Genomic DNA, 13,089 nt, shown 5'->3' on the forward strand with positions numbered 1-13,089 from the left:
AAAAACACTATAAACACACATATGCTAATCTATAAAATGAAGCTGATCACCCCTGACACATATATCTCAGATGTGTTACAAGGATCCAAAGAGACGTACATACATCTTAAGCAAAGTTCTCTTGGATTTATCTACATATTTATTGTGGACTTATTATTATTTATTGTAGATTTATCCACATATTTATTGTTCTCTTAGATTTATCCACATATTTATTGCTAGGAACCTTTCTAGGAATTTAGGATACATTAATGAGAACACAAAGGTTCTGCTCTTGGTTTACAATTCAACAAGGCAAGGGAGTATTGGTAATCAACACTATCCCCTATATATAAGAAATGTAGGACTTGTAGCCCCAGCTTCTGGGAGGCTGAGGTGGGAGGATCACTTGAGCACAGGTGGTTGAGGCTGCAGTGAGCCGTGATCCTGTCACTGAACTCCAACCTGGGCAACAGAATGAGACTGTGTCTCAAAATAAATAAATAAATAAATAAAACATTTTTTAAAGGCTGTGCTAGAAGATGTTAAGTGCTACAGAGAAAACAAGGCACAGGCCACGGTGAGGTGTGCTGAGAATGGTGGTGGGGAGGGCAGAGAAGGTCAGCTGGAAAAAGGGCCTTGTTAGTACTGGTTTGGAAGGCGGTGAAGGCAGGAGCTATATGACTACCAGGGGAAGACAGTTGCAGGCATAGCAAGGGCAAAAGCCCTAACGTACCCAGGGACTGACAGGGAGGCCCGAGTGGCTTGAGCAAGAGAGTGATCAGTGAGTAGGGGAAGGCAGCAGGAGAAGCTAGAGAAGACTGTTTTTTGTTTTTTGTTTTTTTCACTCTTTCCTCTCTGAAAATCCAGAAATAGATTTTTTTTTAATTAAAAAAATTTTAATTTTTTTTTTTTTTTTTTGAGATAGGATCTTCTTGCTCTGTTACTCAGGCCACAAAAGAGTAAGGCTTTGGGGAGGAAGAAGAGGAGAAAAAAAAACAAAAATAAAAAAGATTTTTTTAAAAAAGGTTCTGGCTTTTCTTATTCTAGAGGATGGGGTAGCCATGAAAGGGCCCTGGGTGCAGGGTGACAGGCCTGTCTATGTTACCGGCTGCCAGGCTGAGAACAGACAAGACATAACAAAAGCTCAATTATCTATCCTTATATTCAGGAAAACAACAACAACAAAGGCTCAGACCTGGGCAATAGCACCAGCGGCAATGGCATGTGGCTGGACTCTCAAAAGCATCTGTGAAGGATTGCAACAGACTGGACAATATGTCCACAGACACAAGCCAAAGTAAGTTCAAGTTTTCCAGGTTCAATCAGTTGCTCCTGTCTTAGATAGGGAGGTCTGTGGGTAGAGCAAGACTTGAGGGGATTGTAAGCAAATTGGCACTGACAGACTGGCCCAAGACCCCTACCTACCCTTGGATATGCTAAGCAGGCACATGAGCTGAAAGGGGTTTGGAGAGCTAAGAAAGGCAATCCTTCACCGTGTACAGAACAGACTACTGTCAGCAACTTCCCTAAAGATACATGCGCTACAACCTCCACCTGACACCACAGTGTACTCACAACAAAGACAGAATCAACTTGCATTTTCTCCATAATGCAAAGAAATGATGGTGCAGGTAGACCTGGAAAACCCAAGAGATCAACCTGAAAACTATCATAAACAATGAGAGAATTCAGTAAGCCGGGGACATATAAAGTTAAAATAAATAACTGCCTTCCTATTATACAAATAGGTTAGAAATATGGAAGGAGAGAGCTCGGATTTATAGTAGCAACAAGAAAAATAATATATGTTATAAATGTGCAACACCTATATGAGAAGAATTTTAAAATACTGACTTTGAATAAGACTTGAAGAACTGAAAAGGGCTGGGCACAGTGGCTTATGCCAATAATTCCAGGACTTTGGGAGGCCAAGGTGAGAGTATCACTTGAAGTCAGGAGTTCCAAGCCAGAAGTTCAAGACCAGCCTGAGCAACACAGTGAAACCCCGGCTCCACAGAAAATTTAAAAATTAACTGGGTCTGCCAGCATGTGCCTTAAGTCCCAGTTATTCAGGAGGCTGAGTTGGATCGCTTGAGCCCAAGAGTTTGAGGCTGCAGTATACTGCAGCCTGGGTAACAGAGCAAGAAGATCCTGTCTCAAAAAAAAAAAAAAAAAAAAAAAAAAAAATTAAAATTTTTTTAATTAAAAAAAAATCTATTTCTGGATTTTCAGGGAGGAAAGAGTGAAAAAAAAAAAAAACAAAAAACAGGCTATGTGTGGTGGCTCATGCCTGTAATCCCAGCCCTTGGGAGGCCGAGGCAGGCAGATTACCTGAAGTTAGGAGTTCAAGACCAGCCTGGCCAATGTGGTAAAACCCCATTTCTACTAAAAGTACGAAAATTAGCCAGGCCTGGTGGCGCACGCCTGTAATCCCAGCTACTCGGGAGGCTGAGGCAGGAGAATCGCTTGAACCCAGGAGGTGGAGGTTGCAGTGAGCCAAGACTACACCACTGCACTCCAGCCTAGCAACAGAGTGAGACTCTGTCTCAAAAAATATATATTTATATAAATATATTTTTATATAATATATAAACAAATATAACTATATATTATATATAATATATAACTATATATTATATATTATACATAACTATATTATAGTTATATATAGTTATGTATTATACTATATAACTATATATAATATATATATAATATATAAATAAGCAAATATATAAACAATATATTGTTTATATGTGATATATAATATAAATATATTTAATAATATATTACATATTATATATAATTAATAATTATGTTTATTTATATAAATATATATTTATAATATATGCCTTATAAGCATATTTATATTTACATATATAAAATGAAAAAATTTTTAAAGGTGTATTCTGTCTTGGACAGAAAGGCTTAATTTTTTATTTTTATTTTTTTAGAGATGAGATCTCACTATGTTGCTCAGGCCAATCTCAAATCCTGGGATCATGTGATCCATCTTCCTCAGCCCCCCAAAATGCCAGGATTATAAGCATGAGCTACCATGCCTGGCCTTTAATACAATTTTAAAAGTCAACTGTCTCTAAATTAACCTATAAGTAAACTGAGGTTCAAAACCAGTTGATTCTGTGAATAAATATTTACGAAATAACAATCAGGAAAATTTTGAAAAAGAACAGTGAAGGACAAAACTTCCCAGATAATAGAACATAATAATTAAATAGTCTAAAATAATTTAAGGTTGTTCACGAATATACAGAGAAATCAGTAAAAGGACATCCCAGAAATAGGCCCAAATGCAGTCAAAAATTTCATCACTGATCTAGGTGGCTTTGAGTATCTGGAACTTATTCAATCACGAAAACCTGGAAAAGAAATTAAGGTAGGTCCCTACCACTTCATTCACTCAAATGAATACCAACTGGATCTAAGATTAAGTTTTTAATGCCCTAAAAGAAAGTATTGGAGACTTAAAAAAAAGTCACAATGGGCTAAGTGTGGTGGTTCACACTTATAATCTCAGCACTTTGGGAGGCTCTGATGGGAGGATCGCTGGAGCCCAGGATTTCAAGAACAGCCTGGGCAATATAACTAGACCCTGTCTCTACAAAAAAGTTTCTTAAAATCCACAATAACCAGGTGTGGTGGCATGCGCCTGTAGTCTCAGCTACTCAGGAGGCTGAGGCAGGAGGAATACTTGAGCGCAGCAGATTGAGGCTGCAGCGAGTCATGTTGGTGCCACTGCACTCCAGCCTGGGGAACTGGGCAAAACTCTCTCTCAAAAAGAAAGAAAAAAAAGTCAGCTGGGCGCAGTGGCTCATGCCTGTAATTCCAGCACTTTGGGGAGGCCAAGGCAGGCGGATCACTTGAGGTCAGGGGCTCGAGACCAACCTGGGCAACACGGTGAAACCCCATCTCTACTAAAAATACAAAAATTAGCCAGGCGTGGTGGTGCGCGCCTGTAATCCCAGCTACTCAGGAGGCAGACGCAGGAGAATCACTTGAACCCGGGAGGCAGAGGTTGCAGTGAGCCGAGATCGCACCACTGCACTCCAGCCTGGGCGACAGGGTGAGACCCTGCCTCAAAAAAAAAAAAAAGAAAAAGAAAAGAAGAAAGTCACAATTCAGCGAATTTAAAACAGAACGACCACATCTGACCTACAGTGAGAAGGATGCTCCTAGCATACAGGTAGGTCTCTATTTTAAAGACAGGGAAACAGGGTCTCATTGTGTCACCCAGGCTTGAGTGCAGTGGTGTGATTATGGCTCACCGCTGCCTCAAATTCCTGGGCTCAAGCCATCTTCTGCCTCAGCCTCCCAAAGTGCTGGGATTACAGGCGTAAGCCACTGCACCCGGCATTGAATCCTTTAAAGGAAGAGCTCCTTCTAAGTTATTCCATTTTCAGGCATTTTTTGTTAAGCCATAATTGAAGGTATTGTCTACTCTGTCAACACAGCTTCTAACTCATGTGGGCCATGTGAGCCCATCCTTCCATCCTTACTTCAGCTTTATCAAAGGGTTCTGGAAGATACCGCATGCGCTCTGTGATCACAACAAAAACTACAGAATCCAACACTTTTGTCTGTGCCTCAGCAACCAAATTTAAACCAACTATAATCATCCTGAATTGGGTCATTTTGCATTTTATCTTAAACTGCTTAGCCAGGCCTAGGAGCCCTCCTCTCTATAATAGAAATAACAGTACTTATTGAATAGGTTGCTGTGAAGATTAAATAACTTAATATATGTAACAGCATTTAGAATAGGCACTGACAACACACTTGTTGGAGGTGGGCAGGATCTAAATTTAAAAGAACATTCCCTAGGACTGGAAAGTCCCTGCCACTCGTGGTTCTGGGTGAGAGGCCCTGCCCTGAGCTCGGGTGGGTTCTTCAGTCCGTCCCTATGATGGAGAGGTCAATGGCATGGCTGTTGCATCCCATGAAGTCCTGGTGTACTCTGCCACCCATGGGCAGGTGAGTGAAGTTTCGAGAGCTGTCCTAAAGAACCAGGGACACTTCTGGCCTTTTCTAACCCTGCTAGTTCTCCCATACGTCCAGTGTAGGGAACATTCTGAGTGGCTGCTGGCTTTTTGGGCAATCCCACAGCCGTGAGCAGAGAGCCAATACAAAGTCTCAGTCCTGCTGGCAAAGCGAGGTCCCTTCTGTAGAAGTCACAGCAGCTACTGAGCAAGATAAGGGTTCTGCTGGACTCCTCCCAAGAGCAAAGATACATCTTGTTTGAGTTCTTTAATGCTTCCTCCTCAAAGTGTGGTTTACGGGGCCCCCTATCCCCTTCCCCCAGTGTGGCCAGAGGACCCATCTTTCACCCAGTGTAGAAGGCCTGTGAATTCTGGGGCTGTGGCCTGGCCCATTCAGACCAGGCCAGGCCTCCAATGGGAAAGCTGAGCCCTTCCCTTCCCACAAAATGACAGTGGTGGGAGAGAACCTTCCTGGACAGCAAAGACAAAAGGTTAAAAGTAAAGTCAGGTACTTTTGACAGCCAATGGATGTTAATGGGGGTGCTTTCAGCTACCAAGGTAGATGAGTCCTTGAGAATTCCCAGGGGCTGAGATGTTCCTGAGAGGAGCAGCCAGGAAGGTGGATGAGGTCTCCAGCTGAATGTGTAAAGGAACAGTGGGCTGGGGAAAGGACCTGAGGAGGTCACAGGGGAGGAGAGAGGAGTGGGGGAGAGGGAAGAAGAGTGGAGGGGAGGAACGGAGAAGGAAGAGAGAAGGGAGGAGGGGAAGGAGGAGGAAGGGAAGGGAAGAGGGAGGAGAGGATGGTGGAGAGGGAGGGGGAAGGGGGAAGAATAAGGGCAGGAAAAGGCCAAGGTGTGTGCCCTCCCTCCTCAGGCAAGGACTCAGTTCACAGAGGAACAACTGGCCTTGGGTTTGTCATCCAGTAATGGCTTCTCCTCTACCCCAATTAGTCACACATTCCTGGGTTTCAATCAGTCACCTCATCCACTACCATGAGTCCCACCTCTATACAGCCAAGCATTCTCCATAGTGCCACTCAGAACCCACAGGTCCTTCCACCCATTCTCTGCCCCATTCTCTGCCTGAGCTCCTGCCTTCTAGGGCAGGTCTTACTCCATTTCTCCTGGCCAGACAGGGACCATATTTCCTAAAACAAAAAGCTGAGGAGTGAGAGTTTACTTATGGAGATCAACTGTTACTCACTTGCTGTTACCCACTGGATCAAAGAAAAGAACTGAATCTTTCTAAGGGAATACAAGGGTCAGGCACAAAGTTTCTGTCTTTAAAGACCGTGTAAGTGAAGATGCTATGAACATCCTATTTCTTGACTCAATTATTCCATCAGACAGGCAAAACTTTTCATGTATGATATCATCATGTGTTGGGAGGTACAGAGAATCCTCAAAATCTGGTGGTGGCAGGGAAGGTGGTACACTCATTTAAGAGGATCATTTGGCAGCATCAAGTTACAATAGGCAGAAAGAACAAAAAACAAAAGCAGGCCCTCTGCTCATGCAGTCCAAGTCTTTCCATGTACTCTACATGTCCAGAGTGAGACACAGATTATCTTAGAGAAAACCAGGAACATCCTTAACTGAATAATGTAACCATGCCATGGAATATTATATGTCTGTCAAAATGTAGGTAGACTGGGCACTGTGTAATGTGCTTGTAATTCCAGCAATTTGGGAGGCCGAGTGAGACAGGAGGATGGCTTGAGCCCAGGAGTTCAAGATCAACATAGGCAACATAATGAGATCCCCATCACTATTTAAAGAGAGAGAGAGAGAGAGAGAGAGAGAGAGAGAGAAAATGTAAGTAAATCAAAAACAAAAAACAAATGTATGTGGATCTGTCCCTTGTTCTGCATGGAAAGAATTTCAAGGCATATTGTTGGGCAAATAAAGCAAGCTGCAGAACAGTATGATAGAATTTACGTAAAAACAGAGCAAGGAACAAACTTAGTATGCAAATGCAAAGGAAAACATCTGTCAGGGTACCCCCCCAAACTCAGATGGGAGGGAGGAGGGACGCTAGTTGTTTCTGTAAAGCTGTCTCTCTGATAAGAATAAGTGACTATTTAAAATCTTTTTAAGATTTTAAGATTGGTGGTCTATGTAAAGCCGATTACACTTGATCTTTATTTTTTGTTTTTCAAATTATCCATCGATAACAATCTGAAAAATAGAGACTTTGCATAGGCAACCCAGATTAAAGAAACTTGAGGAGCTGTATCTACTGTAGTTGGAAATGAAAATCTGGAAATTCAGGATGAATAGTTGTAACATTGTTAAGGATAAAAGCCCCTTTGAAAATCTGTTGAAAGCTACAGACCTTGCTCCTGGGAAAACTACACACCACTCCCAATGCTGCATACAATTTCAGAGAACAAATGGACCCCCAGAAGCCCATCCATGAATCACAGAGCCTAGGTTAAGAACCTCTGATTCAGACAACTGTTAAAGCCACTAAAACAGATGTGACTATGCAGAGAACATGTGTTAGGACTAGCAGAGATGGATTATAGAGCCCAAGGAAACCCCAACAGTGAAAGAGCAGGCAGAGTAGCTGACAGACAAGAAGATCTGGGCAGTTGTGAGACAGCCAAGCAAGGGGCAAAGACAAGAGATGAGCTGTTGAGTGAGGCCGGTTCAAGAGAGGGGAGACGGTAGCATGAGCTGCTCCATGTCTTCTGCCCTCTCTGCCGTCTCTATACTGCTGTCACGTAGATTCTCTGAGAGCTCCACCAATGCAAATAGTGTCATCTACCTTCAGCGAGTGGTGGGCAGTGAGTATACAAATGGGACCAGGTCCCATCGTCTGGTCCCAGTCTCATCCTCTGGACTTGTCTCCACTTAGCTCCAAACACACTGGGCCATGGGGCATTTCTCAAATACATCTTTTCCTTTGATGCCTTCATTATTGCCATTTCCTTTATTTAGCACAATGCCTGTTATATTCATAAGGTCCTCAAAAACGGCCAGAGTTTCTTCTTTCCTTCCCAACTCATGGAGACTGTCACTTAATAAAAACATCAATTTGGAGACTCCTCTGTGACTACCCCAGTCTGGATCACCACTCCCTTCCCATCCCTGCCCTTTATCTGTGGACTCGCTCCCTAAGACACCTAGTGCAGTAGCTTTAATGTTTGCTAGCTGGCTGACTGAGACAGCCCTGAGGGTGTCAGGAAGCACTGTCTTCCTAGCTAGACTCTGATCTACCAGGGAAGCCTGTAGAAGTGGACACTTAGGAGCTATATCTGCCAATGTACATAATATGTGCATAGTTTCCCCACAAAATGAAATAAAGCACCAGTCAGGAGTCACTTAACAAGGATACATTCTGAGAAATGTATCTTTGGCAATTGGATCCTTGTGTGAGCATCATAGGACAAATTTACACAAACCTACATCGTAAGGTGTACTACGCACCTAGGCTATATGGTACAGCTTGTTGTTCTTAGGCTACAAACCTGTACTGCATGTTACAGTACGAATACTGTAGGCAACTAACACAATAAGTATTTGTGCACGGGACCACTGTCATATAATGTAGTCCTCCGTTGTCATTATGTGGTGCATGACTTGTATACTAAAGGCTTTGAGACCTCAGCTTTTGCAATGGATACCCCTCAGAATATTATAGATTACAGACTGCAGACTCATGGGGGTCACACAAATAATCAGAACCGCAAATATCAAAGGTCACCAACTACAGGGACACAGTTTAAGCCCTACTGACTCACAGAAACACCAATGCAGCATTATGTCCACCTCTGACCCATGTCTACAAAGCAGTGTACTTGGACACCAAATGCACCACTTTTTGGAAAAAAAAAAAAAAGCTTCGTTCAGGACAGCCCCACACAGGTTCAGCCACCCTCAACATTGAGTCCAGGAGGCTCTGCCCCACCCTTTCCTGACAAGTGGGAAAGGAATGCTGCAAGACCTTGAACCCCTAGGTAAATCACCCTGGCCTTCCCAGGGATGGTTCCCTGCTTACTCTATTTATGAGCTCAAAGTGCTGGGTAGTCAGCTGGCAACGAAAAGGCCTGGTCCCGGAAATGACCACTGCCCCAAAGCCTGGAAACACAGCAGGCGGGGTTCAAATTCAGCTTGCTTCATTCACATTGTACTGAGCCAAATCACCCCAGGGCATGGCTCAGGCCTCATCTGGAGGAGGCATGATATCCATGATCCCGGTCCCATAGCACCGTCCCCTCCCTACCCCCACCACCGAACACACACCTGTAAAGCTCTTTGGGAACTGTTCTGAAGGGCTATCACAGCCACCAGATCCAAGACCCTCTGAATGATGAATAACAGTCAAAGAATTCTAACAACTAAAGTGATGACCTTGAGCCTAATTTCTTTCTCTGTAAAATGAAAGTGTTGGACTGTCATTCCCAGATTTCAGCACTAGAAAAATTATCAAAACAAAAAAATAATGAATTACTGAGGTTTTTAGTTCGCCAAGTGAGAATTTTTTCCTCAAAAATCACAAACTATATGTGTCACCATCATTTCCTAAAAGGAATAACATTTAAATCAAAAAAGTTGAAAAGAGGTAATGTCAGAATAAGCGCAGCCACCCCAAGGCAGGCCGGTAGGCAACGGCCCCGACCAAGGAAATCCCGGAGCGGCTCTCCGGCTGTCAGCAAAGGGTCTGCATCTGCCGGGAACCTGACATTCTGGGTACGTCTCAACGACGCGGCAAACAAGCGTCCACTCCCAACGCGAGCAAGTTTAAAACCCAGGAACACAGACAACAGGCACCGGCGTGAAGCATTTCCAGGCCTCCGCGGGTTGCCCCGGGCCGCGGCGAGGACCCGCACCCCGGTTCCCCAGTAGCTCGCCAGGGCCTCGCTCCCGCCGCGCCCCGGGCACCTCCGAGCCTCGCGCCCTCCCCCGATCCCCTAGGCCCGCGTACCCGGACCGCCGCACCCCGGGGGGCCGCTGTCCTACGCCGGTGCCCCCGCCCGCCCCCCACGTCCGCCCGGCCGTGTCCGCCCAAGGTCGGCGCGAGCGGGCCGTGGGCCTGGCGGGCCTGGCGGGCGGGGACGCCCCTGGCCGGGTCCAGGCCGCGTCCCAGACCGGAGCCCGCAGGCCAGAGCCGCTCCGGGTCCCGCTCCCGTTCCTGCCGGCAGCCGCGGGGGCGCGGGGCCTGCGAGGCGGCACTCACCCGGGCGACGCCATGAGCGCAGCGAGGTCTCCGCTCCCGCCTCCTCCGCTTCCTCCGCGCGGCCGCGGCTCGGCGCCGGGGAGGGGCCTGGCCCGTCGGCCGCCCGCCCGCTCCGGGACGCGCTCCAGGGATGGAGGTGGGGTGAGGTGGGCCCGGGGTCCTCTCGGAGCAGCCCGGGGGCGCCCGGGGCCGGGGCGGCCAGGTCCGTCCGCAGCCCGGAGCCCGCCCAACGCCCACCTGCCCAGGTGCCCGGAGGCCGGAACTCGCCGGGCGGTGCCTGCGGTGCCAAAGCTGCAGGATAACCTGCCCCCGGGCCACGAACCAGCCCCAGGGCCTTAATGAAGTTCACACCTCTCTGTAATTGGAGTTTAATTTCTGTAAGAAAAGCCTTTTCTTTAGCCCGGGAGCGTAAGGCGTTATTATTAAGCAAAACAATAACTTTCCTACTTCTTACTTGCAGTGGTGTGTTGGACAAGTTAACTTGCTGGCCTCTCTGAGATGGTACCCATTGTCAAATGTGTGTAAAGTGGCATTGTGAGGCTCTAGGCAATGCGAAGCACTTTTATTATTATTTATAGTGTGTTATTAAGTAAAAATTATCAATCTGCAGTTCCTCCAGTGAGGTTTCACAGCTACTCTTACGAGTCCTTAAGCAGGTAGATTTTTCAGCTTCAGTTCTTGTCTCTGCAAAATGAGTTTCCAAAAATGATCTAAGTGAAAATGCTTAATAAAAAGCTCTGGACAATGTAAACCATTGTTGATAGCATTTTTAGTGTTATATTAAATATCATTGGCCGAACGCAGTGGCTCACTCCTGTAATCCCACCACTTTAGGAGGCCGAGGCAAGAGGATCGATTGAGCCCAGGAATTCGAGATCAGCCTGGGCAACATGTTGAGACGACCCCCTGCGCCCCCCCGCCCCTGTTTCATTTTTAAAATTAAAATTAAAAATTAAATATCATTAACAACCACTATTTTAAAATGTTTACTACTATTAAGAATACAAGACAGCAAAGCAGTGATGAAAACCTTAGCTCTGAAGCCAGAATACCTGTGTTGGAATCTGGGCTCCACCAGTTACCAGCCCCAGGAGCCCCTGCAAGATAGAACCTTTCCAGGGCCACAGTTCCTTATTTGAAAATTAGGCTAAAAATAAGTCCCTTCCTCTCTGTGAAGATTAAATGGGCTAACATTTGTAACTATTTTTAAATGTTAGTAAACATTGCGTGATGCATGGTCTCTTTTCCTCCTGGGAATCTAGTCAATGTTTCAGAGCCTCTTTGTCCTCTTCAGAAAAGAAATTCGTAACTGCTGCCTTGAGTTCAGAAGAAAATTAATGCTCTGTAAATAGGAGCTGATAAGTAAAGCCATGGGAACTCATGACACCCCAAATAAGGACAAATCCAGGAGGACCAGGGTTAGGAAGAGTTTGAGGAGTGGGAAATCCTAAATCCTAAATGCCTGATTCAAGGGAGTAATGAAATGAAGGAGATCAGACTAAAAGAGCTTGTTTGTTTGTATGTTTGTTTGGAGACAGGGTCTTGCCCTGTCGCCCAGGCCAGAGTGCAATGGCAAGATCTTGGCTCACTGCAACCTCCACTTCCCGGGTTCAAGCAATTATCCTGCCTTAGCCTCCCAGTAGCTGGGACTACAGGCGTCCACTACCATACCTGACTAATTCTATTTTTAGTAGAGACGGGGTTTCCCCATGTTGGCCAGGCTGGTCTGAAACTCCCAACCTCAGGTGATCTGCCTGCCTCAGCCTCCCAAAGTGCTGGGGTTATAGGCATGAGCCATCATGCCTGGCCTAAAATAAGCATTCTTTTAAAAATAAGCAGTACATGTTTACTGACATAAAATCCGGTCCAGAAACTGATAACCCCAAAATATGGCACTTTAACATGCTGAACTGAAGAAGCCTCAAGGTCTCTCTGACCTCCCTCCCCACTGGTTTCTCCCAAAACACAAGATGTCTTTATCTGCCTAAAGTCCAGACACTCCAAGGAGAACAACTGTTTTTCTTGCCCTCCCTATAAGACCAAGAATGTAACCACACCTGAAAAGACCCTTTCACAGGATAGCGTACAAGTTAATCTCTGTGCCCTGATCCATCCTTCTCCCTAGTAATCCTTTATTGCCCCTCAAAAGAATTCCTCTTTCTCCCCTCCTGTAAGTTGTTTTGCCAAGATGGTCTACAAGATTCTGAACCCTGTTGAGTGGTGGGAAATCATTCTGTAATTCTCCCTGTGTACACATTCATAAAATTTGCATGCCTTTTCTTCAAATAATCTGCCTTTTGTGAGTTGATTTTTCAGTAAACCTTCAGAGGGCAAGGGGAAACTTTCCCATGGCCTGTATACTTAACATGACTTTTAGCGTCCCACTATATGGTTAGACCATCATGTTTAACCAACCCCTACTGCTGGACATAAATATTGCTACCAGTATTTCATTATTATAAGGAATGTGAGTAATAAATATCCTTATAGCCAAAACATCCCATAAACACCAATGATTATTTCCTTATGCCAAATTTTGAAGAGTTGAATTTCTAGATCAATAGGATATCAGTATTTTAAGGCTCTTCTGATATACATACACACTAATATACATATACTTAAATACATTATATACATACACATATATGTATACATATACCTGCACACATATATGCAGATACACAAATATACACATACACAACATATACACACATATATACAGATTGCCTTCCCAGCAAAATCACCAACACTGATAGTCCTAGTTTTCCAAAACGCTGTATAACTTTTACAATTTTTCAAAATCATTGCCAATTTCATAGGTTAAAAACCAGTATTTTAGGCCAGGTACGGTGGCTCATGCCTGTAATCCCAGCACTTTGGGAAGCCAAGCAGGTGGATCACTAGAAGTCAGAAGTTTGAGACAGCCTGGCCA

General features: G+C 44.8%; 1 protein-coding gene across 5 annotated transcripts in view; it reads right to left on the bottom strand.

Moving 5' to 3' along the window:
• Positions 1-13,089, bottom strand: part of LOC117073288 (up-regulator of cell proliferation) — a 48,226-nt gene that overhangs the window by 21,147 nt on the left and 13,990 nt on the right. For 2 of the 5 annotated variants that reach the window (XM_033193976.1, XM_033193977.1), the window contains exon 1: positions 10,158-10,830. The exons of 1 other annotated variant lie outside the window; for it this stretch is intronic. In XM_033193976.1, coding sequence (XP_033049867.1) covers positions 10,158-10,171 — 14 coding nt within the window. In that variant the 5' untranslated portion in view covers positions 10,172-10,830. Of the gene's footprint in view, positions 1-9,223; positions 9,352-10,157; positions 10,831-13,089 lie in introns of those variants that run through there. 2 more of the 5 variants (XM_033193978.1, XM_033193980.1) reach the window with 2 other exon arrangements.

Source organism: Trachypithecus francoisi, unplaced genomic scaffold (assembly GCF_009764315.1).
Source record: "Trachypithecus francoisi isolate TF-2019V2 unplaced genomic scaffold, Tfra_2.0 Lachesis_group4, whole genome shotgun sequence".
NCBI lineage: Eukaryota > Metazoa > Chordata > Mammalia > Primates > Cercopithecidae > Trachypithecus > Trachypithecus francoisi.